A 17,967-nucleotide genomic window follows, 5' to 3' on the forward strand; every position below is an offset into this window, starting at 1 on the left:
TCTCTTTTATCGTCAGTTGCACTACAGTAGTAGCCTTTGCGGTCAGCTAATCTGCAGCAGTGACCTCTGCGGCTAGCAACTCTTCAGTAGTGGTATCTAGGACAGCTGGTCGACAGTGTCGGCCTCTAGTGCCAGATACTCTACTTTAGTGACCTTTATCGTCAGCTACACTACAGTAGTGGCCTTTAAGGTTAGCTAATCAACAGCAGTGACCTCTGCCACCAGCTACTCTTCATTAGTGGCATATAGGGCCAACTGGTCTAGAGTGGTGGACTCTAGGGTTAGCTACTATGCATTGTTGGCTTCTAGGGCCCGTAGTGACTTCTGCGGTCAGCTAATCTACTGCAGTGACCTCTGCCGCCAGCCACTCTTCATTAGTGGCATCTAGGGCCAGCTGGTATACAGTGGCGGCCTTTTTTATCGTCAGGTACACTACAGCAGTAGCGTTTGCGGTCAGCTAATCAGCAGCAGTGACCTCTACAGCTAGCAACTCTTTAGTAGTGGAATCTAGAACTAGGTACTCAATAGGAGTGACCTTTACAGCAATCTGCTCTGCAGTTGTGACCTTTAGGGCCAAGTAATCTACTGTAGTGGTCCCTGAGACCACCTCTACTCTACAGAAGAGGCCACTGAGGGCAACTATTACCAACTGCTATACATTAGAGGGATCTTAGCCCAGCTACTCTAAGGAAGGATTCTGCCACTGAAGGCAGCCACTTTTCAGTAAAGGTAAGTGAGAAGACCTTTGCAGCTCTTCTATGACAAGATTCTCTCGTCTTCTAGGCGAAGACCATCTCGCCTTCTGTGAGAAGACATTCTCGTCTTCTATGGAAAGGCCCTCTCGTCTTTTAAAAGAAGACCTTCTCGTCTTTCATGAGAAGACCTTTAGGTCTTCTATAAGAAAACCAAAATAATCCCTATATTGTTCTCAGTAATATTTCCTGAGAATGGAGAAGGGTGGGACTTGCCTGTTCTATTACTTTGCGATAAAAATTTTAAAAATTTTAAAAATTCGGAAGGCTTTCAAAGAGTCTTTGAAATTAAAAAGACCCTTCGGAGCTATTCTATCGATAGGATACCCTACGAAGGCACTGTCCATATGACACCTAAAAATTTTTTTTTAATAAAGTTCCTAATAAAGGTCTTCCAAAGAAGCTTCTTTATTTAGATGGAGAACTTTTACATATGTCTATAGAAAAATCCACGTCTATACAAAAAATCCCGTAAGGAGCTCTTCTATTAATACAAGACCTGAAAAGTGATTTGTATAAATAGGACACCTTAAGAAATTCTCTGTTTACAGGATACCGGAAGATGTTTGAAAAGTGTAGAAAATTGCATGGAGAACATCAAAACAAAATTTTATAATTTAAGGTCTCCTCCTTAAAAAGGTATCCTACACAAATATCCATAAGGTCTTTTACCATTTAAAGAACCTAAAATATTTCAATCTATTACCGACCTAAATCGACAAGGATTTTGACTTTTTATACCAACCTCTACCAAAGTATGGAAATAATAACATAACAGAAATTTGCTTACCAAACTTCCGATTTCAACAAAAGAATCAAGCAAGACTAATAGAAATAGCTCGAACCTCTGAGTAAGGACTACTTTGTTCGTTTACAAGAAAGTTCGAACCTCGGTGAGGACGACTTTGTTCGTATGGAAGAAAGTTCGAACCTCAGAGAGAGGGCGACTTTTTCGCATAGAAAAAAAATATCGAATGTGAGTAAGAAGGACTTTTTTCCGTATAGAAAAAAGTTCGTACCTCAGCAGTGAGGTCGACTTTTTTCTGTATAGAAAAAAGTTCGAACCTCAGCAGTGAGGTCGTCTTTTTCTGTATAGAAAAAAGTTCGAACCTCAGCAGTGAGGTCGACTTTTTCTGTATAGAAAAAAGTTCGAACCTCAGCAGTGAGGTCGACTTTTTCTGTATAGAAAAATGTTCGAACCTCAGCAGTGAGGTCGACTTTTTTCTGTATAGAAAAAATTTCGAACCTCAGCAGTGAGGTCGACTTTTTTCTGTATAGAAAAAGTTCGAACCTCAGCAGTGAGGTCGACTTTTTTCTGTATAGAAAAAAGTTCGAACCTCAGCAGTGAGGTCGAATTTTTTCCGTATAGAAAAAAGTTCGAACCTCAGCAGTGAGGTCGAATTTTTTCCGTATTGAAAAAAGTTCGAACCTCAGCAGTGAGGTCGAACTTTTTCCGTATAGAAAAGGTTCGAACTTCAGCAGTGAGGTCGAATTTTTTCCGTATAGAAAAAAGTTCGAACCTCAGCAGTGAGGTCGAATTTTTTCCGTATAGAAAACTTTTTTTCGCATCGAAGAAACCTCTGTGAGCACTTTTTTCGTAAAGAAGAAAGTTCGAGCCTCTGTGAGCACCTTAATGAGGAGTACTTTTTCCGTATCAAAAAAAATTTGAACCTCAGTGAGGGCGATTTTTTTCGTATAGCCAGAAATTCGAACCTCAATAAGGAGTTTGTTCGCATAGAAAAAAGTTCGAATCTAAATTTCTTTCTTTTTTTTTTTTTTTTTTGCTTAATTTTCTTTAAATCATGTTTTCTTTGAGATTTCTTCATTGAAATTTATCCCTAAAAATTTATTCAATTATTCGTATGAGTGATGTGATAATATAAATGTTTTAAATAACTCATACGTCTATTGTGTTGTGTCACTTCATGTAATTTTGTAAGACAGACTGAATTAAATTCTGAAGAAAAATGTTACCCTCTGTCTTGTGTTTTTTTTACATTCATTCCAAAGACTTTGAGTGGTAAGTGATGAAAAACTGCAACAGCAGACAGAAAGACAGCCAGGTCGGTAGTCAGTCAGGCGATTCTGATATGACAGTTAATTTATAGAATAAAACAGACGGGTGAACAGACAACAAATAGCCAACGAAACACTTGATTTCATTTCCACACTTCATCAGCGAAGGCTCTTGGTTGAGCAGCTGGCTGGTTGCAAGGCACGAATATCCAACATTCTTCTGTTTTAATTGGGTGTGGGGGGAGGGGGTTTGTGCGAGGGAGAATGGAGGGTGGTGAAACAAATCAAGTGGCAAGCTTCTTCAACCACTCCCGACAATTCAGTTTCAGCAGCACCGTCAACTTCTTTGTCAATCTCAAAGAAAAAAGTGATTAAAAAGAAATAAACACAACAATGGTGTCATGAATTGCTTTTCATTGCATTCTCAGCTCTGGCCCCCTTCCGTCCCGTCCTTTATTTTTTGGCAGAGAATGAAAATGCAGCAGAATTCTTTATTTTTATATAAACTCAATTGTGTTCAGCCAACCAGCCAGCAATTTGCAGGCGCTAGGATGAATGGTGTGGGAAATGTGGTCAAAGCTAACAGCAGGACAAAAGACAGTGTTGTCATAACGTCAGCACTGCATGATGCAATTTGTGTGTGCCTGTGTGTGTGGGGAGGTTTCCTCTGCAAAGGATTGAAAGAAGAAGGAAAACACAACAACAACAACACCCTACTAATCACAGAACAATGCAAAATTGGGAGGAGACCCCCACCCCCTTTCCACAAACCCTACTTTGCTCCAAGTTAATTTCTTGCTAGACATTGTGACTCGGCATGTAATTTGTGAAACTTATTTGTTTGACGTTGTTGTTGCTGATTCTGCTTCCGTTGTAATTTTCCTTTATTTTATTACACACATTAGCAAATGGTGTAAAGTCACGCACATTTCTTTCTGGAATATCAGCAGGACGGCTATGCGATACGACTACGACGACCATAATTAGGGTGGTGAGCCAAATTTTAATTTTTCTGTAGGTGGTGAGAAGAAGGTAAGGTTTTGCTTCTTAGGAAAGATTTTTTCGCTGAGGCTCGGAAATTTTTCTACACGGAAAAAGTCCTCCTCGTTGAGGTTCGAAGGTTTTTTCTATACGAGAAAAAAGTACTCCTCACTGAGGTTCGAACTGTTTTCTATGCGGAAAAAAGTCCTCCTCACTGAGGTTCGAATTTTGTCCTATGCGGAAAAAAGTCCTCCTGACTGAGGTTCGAACTTTTTTCTATGCGGAAAAAAAATCGTCCTCACACTGAGGTTCGAACTTTTTTCTATACAACAAAAAATTCGTCCTCCTCACTGAGGTTCGAACTTTTTTCTATACGAAAAAAATTCGTCCTCCTCACTGAGGTTCGAACTTTTTTCTATACGAAAAAAATTCGTCCTCACACTGAGGTTCGAACTTTTTTCTATACGAAAAAAATTCGTCCTCACACGGAGGTTCGAACTTTTTTCTATACGAAAAAAATTCGTCCTCCTCACTGAGGTTCGAACTTTTTTCTATACGAAAAAAATTCGTCCTCCTCACTGAGGTTCGAACTTTTTTCTATACGAAAAAAATTCGTCCTCCTCACTGAGGTTCGAACTTTTTTCTATACGAAAAAAATTCGTCCTCCTCATTGAGGTTCGAACTTTTTTCTATACGAAAAAAATTTGTCCTCCTCACTGAGGTTCGAACTTTTGTCTATGCGGAAAAAAGTCCTCCTCACTGAGGTTCGAACTTTTTTCTATGCGGAAAAAAGTCCTCCTCACTGAGGTTCGAACTTTTTTCTATACGAAAAAGATTCATCCCCACACTGAGGTTCGAACTTTTTTCTATGCGAAAAAAATTCGTCCTCACACTGAGGTTCGAACTTTTTTCTATGCGAAAAAAAATTCGTTCTCACACTGAGGTTCGAACTTTTTTCTATACGAAAAAGATTCGTCCCCACTCTGAGGTTGGAACTTTTTTCTATGCGGAAAAAAGTCCTCCTCACTGAGGTTCGAACTTTTTTCTACGCGGAAAAAAGTCCTCCTCACTGAAGTTCGAACTTTTTACTATACGAAAAAAGTCGTCCTCACACTGAGGTCCGAATTTTTTTCTATACGAAAAAAAATCGTCCTCTTCGAACTTTTTTTCGATACGGTCCATAGTCCATCCTCACTGAAGTTCGAACTTTTTTCTACACGGAAAAAATCTATCCACACAGAGGTTCGAACTTTTTTTTACGGAAAAAAGTCTTTCCTCACAGAGGTTCGAACTTTTTTCTATGCGAAAAAGGAAAAAAGTCCTCCTCGCTGAGGTGAAAAATTTTTCCATACGAAAAATTTCGTCCTCGGAGGGATTGGAATTCCTCATTCTCAGCGGAAATGAGACAATATTTTTTTTATGGAAAAAATCAAAATTTTGAAAGTTCTCTGAAAAAATAAAATTAAAAATACAATTCCCAATAATCCAATATATGTTTTAGAATTTTTCGGGAAAATCAATGTAGCATAGTTGTAACGTGGAAAGAGGTGTATATCCTCAAAAACTTACCTTTGGGGACATACCCCCCTCAAAATTATTTTTCCCGAAAATAGACCTTCCCGGATGATTACATATGGGTCTTACCTAAAATAGAGGAAATAGATTAAGAATTGGGGAAAATGTTAATGGAAGTTGGCACAATTTTGAAAGCAGAATCCGGCATAAAATTTGTTAGAAAAATAATATATTGCTGGGCTACATAAAATGAATAAATATTTGAAAGAAGGAAATAAAAATTTAAGAAAAAACGATTACAAATTAAATTTAAAATGTTATTTCTAATTTTCCTCCGAAAAGAAAGCCAAAAACAAAGACCAGACTCCAAAATTAAAACTGAAATCGCAATTCAAGCAATTCGCACATCACCTGAGAAGAAATTTGTTTCTTTTTTTTATTGAAAACAAATCAAAGTGAAATCCCAGCGTCAATTCGCTGGGAGTGAGAATGAAATGCAAACAAACGAAGCACCTGCCACTTGAAATCTTGTTGGCATGTCAGTCTCTCGGTTTGTCGGACTGTCTGTTATGTCTGTCACTTCAAGTGGAGGAAGAAGATGCTCCGTAAAAGACACGATGTAATGCCACATTTCTTTTAACTTTTGATTAAATAAAATATTTATATAGACGGAACAGGAGTCAGCAGAAAATACATATATAAAGAAGTGAGAGAATTAAACATAAATACACAAATACAAGGAAACACCCACATATGCAAAGGGTATAAGGAAGTGGAGCAACAACGACATTCATACAAACATTTGCTATACAGGATGAGATAACAAAAAACTGCAACAAAGTCAAACGCCATAATTTTTACACTTTTTTAAATGTTATTGAATGAAAGCAAAAAATATCGGAAATAGCATCAAATTTTAGAATAAATTAAGATTTATTCGAATTGGTCACCTATGGCACGAATTATGGCCTTAAAACAGCCAATGAAACTGTCACATGCAGCCCGAATTTTGCTCTGCGGTATTTTGGTCCATTCCCGCGAAGCGCTTTCTTGAGGTGATCGACACTTTGGTATTTTTAAGTGCCAACCTTGCTTTCCAAAATACTCCAGACACAATAGTCCAACGGATTGGTATCCGGAGATTTTGGTGGTCATTGTGCGCTGGAAATGAAGCGAGCAACCTCATTTTGTAACCATTCATGGGTGGCGCTTGCTGAGTCCTGTTGGAATGTCCAAGGTCTGCGGCCAAAATGTTTGCGTGCCCAAGGCTTTAATACACCCTCCAGAATATTTTCACGACAATACTCGGCATTTATTCTGATGCCACAGTCGATTAATATGAGAGGAAAGCGACAATCGGCTGATATGGCGGCCCACACCATCACCATGGCCGGCGCTTGAGTTCTGGTAGCCAACCGAAGGTGCACATTTTCAGCCAACCTATTTGGCAAGTCAACACAATCATTTTGTTCGTTTACAAACTTCTGGACAACGAATGTTTTCTCATCAGAGCGAAGAAAACCAAATTCGGCAGGTTCACCACTTTCGGCCAAGCGAAGCAACTCTTTAGCTCTTTTGCGTTTATTTTCTTTCCGTTGCGGTGTAAGTTCTTGCACTTTTGTGGAATTTTGAATGGCTTTACCCCGAGCTCATTTGACAATATTTGCCGAATGGAATATTGCGATATGTTCAGCTCACGAGACATTTTTTGGCCACTGCGACGCGGCTTTCGATCGAAGTCGCTTCTTTACTTTTCGAATCATTTCTGCTGATGTTGCTGTTTACTTCCGTCCACTTCCTTGACATCGGGCTACGCTACCAGTATCATACGTTAACGAGCGATGGTACGAGACACAAAATCCATTTATTTACATTTAAATGCTGAAGTGCTCTAACGATAGCCTCTTGTGGTTTTCCAGCCAAATATTGAGAAATCGCACTATCACGCTTGAATTCCATTACGAATAACTTTTTTTCTGGAAAATTCTCACCAAAAAGGCTTTTGTACGCTTTTAAACAATATATTGAGCTGTCAGTGGAATAATTTGAACAGCTGTCGGACGAGTGACTTAGAAGTGACAGCAGTCTGAAGTTGGTTGCAGTTTTTTCATCTCACCCTGTATATCATTTGATACGACCAAAACGTACCTCATCGAAATAATGGTTTTAGACACTGGGTCTCTTTGGACCAAATGTCCGTTTCAGGATATTTGGAGTCGATCTAGCGATGTCCGACCGTCCATCTGTATAGCTGGTGCGCACGGTAACTCTTGAAGTTATTTTTCGATTTTATCCAAACTTAGTACATCGTAACATATTTATCAAACTTAGATCGAGTTTGAAGATGGGCAATATCGGTCCACTCCTTCTGGTACCTCCCCCACAAAAGGTCGAAATTTTCGAAAAAAAAAAAATATTTTACTGCCCAGAAAGAGAAAGGATAATCCGATTTTGTTTCAACTTTGCGAATCCTAATATTTGCATCATTGCTACTTCAGGTGCGAAAATCGATAATATCGGTCCAGTCCACCAAGTACCTCTCCCACAAAGGGTCAAAATTTTGAATAATAACAAATCTTATAAATTGTGATGTAGAAGTCCGATTGTCTTCAAATTTCATACATCCCAATATTTATATTAACCCAAGGTCTGGTGTTAAGATGGAGTATATCGGTTCACTACTTCTGGTACCTCCCCCACAAAAGGGTCAAAATTTAAATAATTTTCACTCTCATAAATGATGTAATAATCCAATTGTCTTCAAATTTCAAATATCCCAATATTTATATTGACCCAAGGTCTGGTGTGAAGATGGGATATATCAGTCCACTCCTTCTAGTACCTCGTTCACAAAGGGGCAAAATTTTGAATAATTACAACTCTTATAAAATGTGATGTAAGTGTCCGATTGTCTTCAAATGACACACATCACAATAGTTTTATTAACCCAAGATCTGTTGTGATGATGGAATATATCGGACCACTCCTTCTGGCATCTCTCCCACAAAGGGTCAAAATTTTGAATATTCATGAAGGTCATAAATCACGAAATTAGCATTCGATTCCATTCAGACTTGGCACATCTTAATATTACCATAAACTCAAGATCTGTTATAAAAATGGTACAGATCGGACAATTCCTTCTGGTACCTCCCCCCAAAAAGGGTCAATTTTTTGAATAACTAAAAGGGTCATAATACCCAAAATAAGCATCTGGTTCTCTTCAAATTACACACATCGCAATATTTTTATTAACCCAAAGTCTGTTGTGAAGATGGGGTATATCAGTCGACTCCTTCTGGTACCTCCTTCACAAAGGGTCAACATTTTGAATATCCATGAAGCTCCTAAATCACGAAATTAACATCCGATTCCATTCAGACTTGGAACATCTCAATATTTCCATCAACACAACATCTGTTATAAAGATGGTACAGATTGGACCATTCCTGCTGGAAACTTCCACCAAAAAGGGTCAAAGTTTCGAATAACCAAAACGATCACAAGATTCGAAATAAGCATCCGGCTCTCTTCAAATTACACACATCACAATATTATTATAAAGATGGAATATATCGGTCCACTCCATCTGGTATCTCCCCCACAAAGGGTCAAAATTTTGAATAACCATGAAGCTCATAAAACCCGAAATTAACAACCGATTCCATTCAGACTTGGAACATCTCAATATTTCCATTAACACAAGATCTCTTATAAAAACGTTACAGATCGGAGCATTTCTTCTGGTACCTCCCCCACATATGGTTGAAGATTTTGGAGCGAAACGAAACGCGAGATAAGCCTCCACCAACTCTTTTCAAATTCCACATATCCAAATAATTTTTTTGTAAAAATGATATATATCTGCCAACCCCTTCTGGTACCTCATAACTTCCATATCTAAATATTTGTCTTAACCAGAAATCTAATATGAATATATAACTTATCGGAATTTATAATTTCGCATAAAATTGGATATAACGTGTCCGATTTCCTTCAAATTTTGCACATACTAATATTTTTATCTGTAATAGATGAACTATGAAAATGGAATACTTCGGTCCGCTATATCTGTTAACTGTCGCATATTTCCACATTTTCCAAAAATGTGCACCATATCTCATATAAAGTATAGGAAGTAGTCGGGCACGTTGTAATATTTATATCGGAACCTCCCCCTATAAAGGGTCAACAGTTTGAATAATCATAACTCAAGGCTGGGGGTATAAATCTGTCAGCAAAACCGACTGATACTGATTTTTCTTGTTTGTCTCTACATTTGACGGACTAAACGAAATCATCACCACCATCAGACGTTGGTTGATTCAATTACTTCAATTTTTTTTTTTTTTTAAATCATATAGTACCCCCATGAGAACCCCCAGGCGGCAGATCTTCCTCACCCATGACAGGCATGAGAAAAGAAAAACAAAAAAAAAATAATAAAACTACCAAAGTGTCGTTCTGTGATTCCAATCTGTGTTCTGCTGTTGCTATTGTCGTTGGACACAAATGTCCACTTTTGTTCGTGTTGAAAAAATATAATTTTTTTATTTAATTTAATTGCATTAAATTGCACAACAAATGGAGATGAAAATTTCTCCATTCTTTTCGTCTGTGTTTCTTTTTGTCTTTTGTTATTTCATTCATATCGCCGCCTTCGTAATGATAGAGTAGTTCTCTCTGACCGTAATAAGGATAAATGAATGAAAGAATAGCACCATAGACGGGTGGAGGGGTGGAGTAGACTAAGAACTTAATAATGGCCAGAGCTTATGTGGAATCGAATCGAATAACAAGTGGGAGCGAATTTGAAGAAAATAAGCAATTTAAAGTTATTGGAGCGAAAATAATTAGTTTTTAACATAAAAAGTTCCGCCACATGGTAGGGATGCGGAGGGCCAAAAAACATTGTTTTACTTTATTTGGCAAATGAATGAAGAATAAATACTTTTCTGAATGAAAGGGAAAATTACATTTGGAAAATTTATATAAAACTTCTTTTGTACTATTTCCAAGGCACAGTGGGGGTAAAAATGTGAAAATTAAAAAAAAATAAAAAAAATTAAAAAAAAAAATAAAAAAAATTTAATAAAATAAAAAAAAATTAAAAAAATAAAATAAAAACAATTAAAAAATAAAATTAAAAAAATAAAACAAATAAAATAGTATCACTCGATTTTGCCGATAGATGTATACCCCCTAGCCTTGAGTTATGATTATTCAAATTGTTGACCCTTTATGGGGGAGGTTCCGAAGCAGTTGGCCAATTTTGACCAATTCGTATCTGACCGAAAACTGTTAAAAATATTACAACGTGGCAGATCTGGAGCATGTCGACTACTTCCTATACTTTATGTGAGATATGTGCAAATTTTTGGAAAATGTAGAAATATGCGTGAGGTAACAGATATAGCGGACCGAAGTATTCCATTTTCATACTTCATCAATACAGATAAAAAAATATTGGTGTCGGGAAAATTTGAAGGAAATCGAACATTTATATCGATATAGTAAATTTGTAGAGAATCACTGACTCGTTTCGCAGGTTATGACAAATATAGGTATTGGAAATTGTGACCCTTTGTGGTTGAGGTACCAGATGGGGTTGGCAGATATATATCATCTTCACAACAGATCTGAGGAGAGCTGCATTCTTATTTCGCTTACTTTGAGCCGTTTGTTTTTCAAAAATACCAGAAGAAATGGTCCGATCTCTACCAACTTTATAACAGATCTTGAGTTGATGGAAATATTGAGATGTCCCAAGTCTGAATGGGATCGGATGATGTTAAATTGGGGTTTTATGAGCCTCATGGATACTGAAAAAGGCTCAACCCTTTGTGGGGAGGTACCTGAAGGAGTGGACCGATATATTCTATCTTCAACTTGGGTTAATAATATTGTGATGTGTGTATTTTGAAGAGAACCGAATGCTTATCTCGGATTTTATGATCGTTTTGGTTATTCAAAACTATGACCCTTTGTGGGATAGGTACCAGAAGGAATGGTTCGATCTCTATCATATTTATAACAGATCTTGTGTTGATGGATGTTTTGAGATGTGCCAAGTCTGAATGGAATCGAATGTTAATTTCGGGTTTTATGAGCTCCATGGATACTTGAAAAGGGTCAACCCTTTGTGGGGAGGTACCTGAAGAAGTGGACCGATATATTCTATCTTTACACCAGTAGAACTTGGGTTAATAAAAATGTGATATTTTGAAGAGAACGGGATGCTTATCTCGGATTTTATGCTCGTTTTGGTTTTTCAAAACTTTGACCCTTTGCGGGGGATGTACCAGAAGGAATGGTCCGATCTCCATCATCTTTATAACAGATCATGAGTTGATGGAAATATTGAGATGTCCCAAGTCTGAATGGAATCGGATGTTAATTTCGGGTTTTATGAGCTTCATGGATACTAAAAAAAAGGTCAACCCTTTGTGGGGGAGGTACCTGAAGGAGTGGAACGGTATATTCTATCTTCAAACCAGTAGAACTTGGGTAATAAAAATATTGTAATGTGTGAAATTTGAAGGAAACCGGATGATTATTTCGGATTTTATAATCGTTTTAGTTATTCAACACCCCCCCCCCCCCTTTGTGGGATAGGTACCAAAAGAAATGGTCCGATCTCCATCATCTTTATAACAGATCTTGTGATGATGGAAATATTGTGATGTCCCAAGTCTGAATGGAATCGGATGTTAATTTCGAGTTTTATGAGCTTCATGAATACTCAAAAAAGGGTCAACCCTTTGTGGGGGAGGTACCAGAAGGAGTGGACCGATATATTCTAACTTCACACCAGCAGAACTTGGGTTAATAAAAATATTGTGATGTGTGTATTTAAACCGAAAGCTTATCTCGGATTTTATGATTGGTTTGGAAGGAATGATCCGATCTCCATCATCTTTATAAAAGATCTTGTGTTTATGAAAATATTGAGATGTGCCACGTCTGAATTGAATCGAACGTTAATTACGTGTTTTATAGGCTTCATGCTTATTTAAAATTTTGCTCCTTTATGAGAAAGGTATCAGAGGAGTGAACCGGTATATGGCATCTTCACAGCAGATCGTGTGTTAGTAAAAATATTGGGATGTGTGAAATTTGAAGGAAACCGGATGCTCTTTTCGGATTTTATGATCGTTTTGGTTATTCAAAACCCCACCCTTTGTGGATGAGTTACCAGAAGGAATGGTCCGATCTCCATCATCTTTATAACAGATCTTGTGTTAATGAAAATATTGAGATGTGCCAAGTCTGAATTGAATCGGATGTTAATTCCGTATTTTATGGGCTTCATGCATATTTAAAATTTTGCTCCTTTATGGAGGAGGTACCAGAGGGAGAGGACCGGTATATGCCATCTTCACAGCATATCGTGTGTTAGCTGAAATGTTGGGATGTGTGAAATTTGAGGAGAACCGGATGCTTATTTCGGATTTTATAATCGTTTTGGTTATTCAAAACCCCACCCTTTGTGGGGGAGTTACCAGGTGGAATGGTCCGATCTCCACCAAATTTAAAATAGATCTTGTGTGAATAGAAATATTGAGAAGTGCCAAGTCGGAAGGGAATCGGATGTTATTTTGCGTTTTATGAGCTTCTTGAACATTCCAAATTTGACCCTTTGTGGTGAAGGTACCTGAAGGATTGGGCCGATATATCCCATCTTCACACCAAACCGTGGGATAATAAAAATATTGTGATGTGTGTAATTTGAAGACAATCGGACTCATATCGTATTTTATAAGAGTTATGATTATTCAAAACTTTGACCTTTTGTGGGGTAGGTACTTGATGGAGTGCCCCGATATTGTTCATTTTCGCACCTGACGTAGCAATGATGCAAATATTAGGGTTCGCAAAGTTGGAGCAAAATCAAATTATCATTTGTCTGCTTCTCATACCTCACGCTTGAAATAACTGCAATTGCAGAATTCGTATTTTGTGCCGATTACAAAAGGAATCCTTCCAGTATTTCCTCCCCCTTCCCTCGTCATTCACTCCAACCATAATAAAAATCGACAAGTGGAAACAAGTCTCATTTTCATTAACAATTCAGGTCAATAGTCCGCCGACAACAACAACGAGGACAACAACAACAACATCAGCAGAGATTAAGCTCTGGAACAACATAAAAATTATCTTTCTCTCATGCAGAATAATTTCATAAATAATTTATGATATTAAATGGCAAAATGACTTCCGTATGGAAGACGGAGAAGAAGAAGTTAAGGAAGTGAGGACAATAAAGGATGGCAGGGAAATACAGAAGGGAATGGGGGGAGAGGAAGATATAAAACGAAAGAGTTTTCTCATTACACATTATCATTTATGTTGTTAGACGGTCGGCTGACTGACTGACTGGCTGGTTGGTTCGTTGGTTGCATGGTTTGTTTACAACGTGCAGAAAAAAAACAAACAACAAGACAACCAATCGTAAATAGCTCCACACCATCATCCGCACAAGAAATTCAGAACAGGGATGGAATGTCATGTCTTGAACACCAAAAATATTTACGGAGAAAATTTAGAAGATAATAAAAGTAGAGCTAAACAAATACACGTTTTGAAAATTTACATGGCAAAGTAACCTAAATAGAGGGGGAAGTTCCTCCCTATTCCACACTTTTTTGACATTTTCGGATTAGGATTCCTTGGAATCCTTACATTTTAGGTACATATTATCATTGGCAACATTGCAGATAAAAATACGAGGAATATTTTGGAATTTTTGGTCCTTATTTAAAATATGGGCGAAACCTCCCCTCTAAATCTTACTATAACGTCAGGAAATCATATACAGGGTGATATAAAAAATGAATGTCAAACGCCATCATTTTTGCATTTTTTATTGAATGAAAGCAAAAAATGTCGGAAATAGCATCTAATTTTAGAATATGTTTAGATTTGTTCGAATTGGTCACCTTTGGCACGAATTGTGGCCTTCAAACGGCCAATGAAACCGTCACATGCTACCCAAATGTTGCTCTGCGGTATTTTGGCCCATTCCCGGCGAAGCGTTTGCTTGAAATGATCGACACTTTGGTATTTTTTTTTGTGCCAACTTTGCTTTCCAAAATACTCCATACACAATAGCCCAACTGATTGGTATCCGGAGATTTTGGTGGCCATTGTGCGATGAGTGGCGCGTGGAATGTCCAAGGTCTGCGGGCAAAATGTTTGCATGCCCAAAGCTTTAATACACCCACCAAAATGCTTTTGTATGCTTGTAAACAATATAATGAGCTGTCACTGGAATTATTTTAACAGCTGTCGGACGAGTGTCTAAGAAATGACAGCAGTCTGAATTTGGTTGCAGTTTTTTTCATCTCACCCTGTATCATCTTCAAAAAAGCTCCTGCGTTAGCAAAAATATTTGGATGTGTGAAATTTAAAGTCTTCGTTTTCTTTGAGCGTTTTGTTTTTCAAAATCTTGAACCCTATGTTGGGCAATACTAGAAGGAATGGTCCGATCTCTACCATCTTTATAATATATTATGTGCTGATGGAAATATTGAGTTGTACCAAGTCTGAATAGAATCGAATGTTAATTTCCCGTTTTATGAGCTTCATGGATACTTAGAATTTCGACCCTTGTGTAGGGGAGGTACCAGAATAAGTGGTCCGATATACTCCATCCCTACACCAGACCTTGGGTTAGATCACATTTTGAAAGAGCTATAATTATTCAAAATGTTGACCCTTCGTGAGGGAGATACTTGATGGAGTGTACCGATATAATCCATTTTCGTCATTTCACCTGATCTAGAACTTATGCAAATATTAGGGGTTGTACCGCATTTGATCCTTGTGAAAATACTCGTTAGAAATCCAATTTTGTATCCTTTGAGGTCCTTGAAAAGAATACTCTTTAGAAATCCAAGTTTGTGGTTCTGTTAGTCCTTCAAAAAGTAGTCTTTGGAAATCCACGTTTCTGCCCCTTCTGGACCATCAAAAAATTCTCTTAAGGAATCCACGTGTGTGTCCTTTGAGGTCCTTCATAAATATACTTTTTGGAAATCCGCATTTGTGACCCATGAAAAAGTCTGTTGGTCCTTGAAAAGAATACTCTTTAGAACTCCACGTTTGTGGCCCATAAAAAAGACTGTTGGTCCTTGAAAATAATACTCTTTAGAAATCCACGTTTGTGTCCTTTGAGGTCCTTGAAAAGAATACTTTTTAGAAATCCACCTTTATGTCCTTTGAGGTCCTTGAAATAATACTCTTTAGAAATCCACGTTTGTGTCCTTTAAGGTTCTTGAAAAGAATACTCTTTAGAAATCCACGTTTGTGTCCTTTGAGGTCCTTGAAATAATACTCTCTAGAAATCCACGTTTATGTCCTTTGAGGTCCTTGAAAATTATACTCTTTAAAAATCCACGTTTGTGTCCTTTGAGGTCCTTGAAAATAATACTCTTTAAAAATCCACGTTTGTGTCCTTTGAGGTCCTTGAAAATAATACTCTTTAAAAATCCACGTTTGTGTCCTTTGAGGTCCTTGAAAATAATACTCTTTAAAAATCCACGTTTGTGTCCTTGAGGTCCTTGAAAATAATACTCTTTAAAAATCTACGTTTGTGTCCTTTAAGGTCCTTGAAAAGAATAATCTTTAGAAATCCACGTTTGTGGTCCATAAAAAAGTCTGCTGGTCCTTGAAAAAAATACTTTTTAGAAATCTACATTTCTGTCCTTTGAGGTCCTTGAAAATAATACTATTTAAAAATTCACGTTTGTGTCCTTTGAGGTCCTTGAAAATAATACTCTTTAGAAATCCACGTTTGTGGCCCATGAAAAAGCCTGTTGGTCCTTGAAAAGAAAAAGTCTGTTGTTCCTTGAAAAAAATACTCCTTAGAAAGCCACGTTTGTGGCTCTGTTGGACCTTGAAAATGTAGTCTATAGAATTTCACGTTTGAGGCTTAGTTGGTAGTTGAAAAAATACTCTATAGAAATTGGCGCTTGTGATTCTTCTGGTCATTGAAAAAATACTCTTTAGAACTCCACGTTTTGTGTCCTGGAAATATTTCTCTTCGGAAGTCACGTTTGTGCCCTTCTTGGTCCTCGAAAAAATACTCGCTAGAAATCCACGCTTTAGTTTTAATGGACCCTGAAAAAGCGCCCTTTAGTAATCCAGGTTTGTGTCCTTTTTGATCCTTAAAAAATACTAGTTAGAAATTTACGTTTATATATTTTTTGGTCCTTCATATATTACTCTTTAGACATGCATGATTATTATGCTTGTTAGTCCTTAACAAAATACTCTTCAGAAATCCACGTTTGTGGTTCACTTAGTCCCTGAAGGAGTACTCTTTAAAAAAAACCTTTGTGGCCTTTTTGGTCCCTCAAAAATACTGTTCATAGATACCTGTTTCTGCCCTTTTTGGTCCTTGAAATTATTTTGTTTGGAAATCCTTTTGGTCCTTAAAAAAATATTCTTAGAAAACCACGTTTGTCCACTTTCTGGTCCTTGAAAAATATATTCTTTTAAATCTACGATCCTGATACATATATCCCTTGAAATCCTTGTTTCTGCCCTTGAAAATATTTTTTTTAGAAATCCTTCTGATCCTTGAAAAAATATTCTTACAAACCCAAGTTGGTCCACTTTCAGGTCCTTAAAAAAATATTCTTTTAAATCTACGATTGTGGCTCTGAAACATATATCCCTTAAAAATACTTGTTTTAAACTCTTGCTGACTCTCTTAGCACTTGAAAAAAAAATTTAAAAAAAAAATTTCAATTTTCCATCCCCGGCATAACATATCTGAAAATGAAACATAATTTTTGTTCTCAGTCTTCTTTATATGTTTATTGTGATTATCTCTCTCGCCGGTTGCCAAGTTGGCACGAAAAATTCGCGTGCCAGTGGGGGGGTGTGATTGGGAGAAAGTCAACTATGCGGGAGAAAACATTAGGGAAACCCCCCATTCATCCTTAAGAGAAGAATACCCAACAAACAAAAAGTCATATTCATGTGTGAATGAGAACTGAACTGAAATGAGGAAACGGAAGTATGGATGGCTTGGTTTAGAGATGATGTTGTCATGGCTACTGCAGATGGTGGTGGTAGTGGTGTTGTTGTTTGTTTGCTTAGCGTTATTGCTGGTGCTGCTGTTTTGTCATCGTAGATTTTTGTTGTTTACATACATGTATGTCATTTGGAACATTTTGCAGAACCACCCACTTCTTCTCCAAGGTGGTGCTGCTACCTGCCTGGCCTGCCTGCCTGCTTGCATTCAAAACTGTATTACAATTCTAAAGGGTTATGTCATAACCAAGCCGACCAGAACACAGCCAGCTGCTTAGCATCAGCTAAGCTCATTCAAGGAGCAACAATATTATGGAGAACATAAAAAAAAAATGTATGAAACATAATGTCAGGATGTCATAAAACAGCAAGAATGGTCTTCGCCCACACACACTCACACACACATATATATATATGGTCGTCCAGCAGAAAAACAAAAACAGCACAACCCACAACATGTTGGTAATTCATAGATGCCCCACACATTTACATGGCTTTGTTCCTTTCGCCCTCCTACACGACAATTTCAATGGTCCTCACACTGACATGGCGATGTTATGAAACAATTTTATTTCGTTTTTTTCCACCTCCCTACGAGCCCAACGAAATGATTATAATGATGACTGTAAGGAATTTGTGTTGTTGCTTTTTAAAGGATTTATTG

The 17,967-nt window shown here is 37.5% G+C and overlaps 1 protein-coding gene across 9 annotated transcripts in view; it reads right to left on the reverse strand.

Moving 5' to 3' along the window:
- Positions 1-17,967, reverse strand: part of LOC101888568 (double-stranded RNA-specific editase Adar) — a 288,710-nt gene that overhangs the window by 227,215 nt on the left and 43,528 nt on the right. For 4 of the 9 annotated variants that reach the window (XM_059121962.1, XM_059121963.1, XM_059121964.1 and 1 more), the window contains one exon: positions 5,319-5,393. The exons of the other annotated variants lie outside the window; for them this stretch is intronic. In XM_059121962.1, coding sequence (XP_058977945.1) covers positions 5,319-5,393 — 75 coding nt within the window. The remainder of the gene's footprint in view (positions 1-5,318; positions 5,394-17,967) is intronic. 9 annotated transcript variants of the gene reach the window in all.

Source organism: Musca domestica, unplaced genomic scaffold, assembly GCF_030504385.1.
Source record: "Musca domestica strain aabys unplaced genomic scaffold, Musca_domestica.polishedcontigs.V.1.1 2, whole genome shotgun sequence".
Lineage (NCBI taxonomy): Eukaryota > Metazoa > Arthropoda > Insecta > Diptera > Muscidae > Musca > Musca domestica.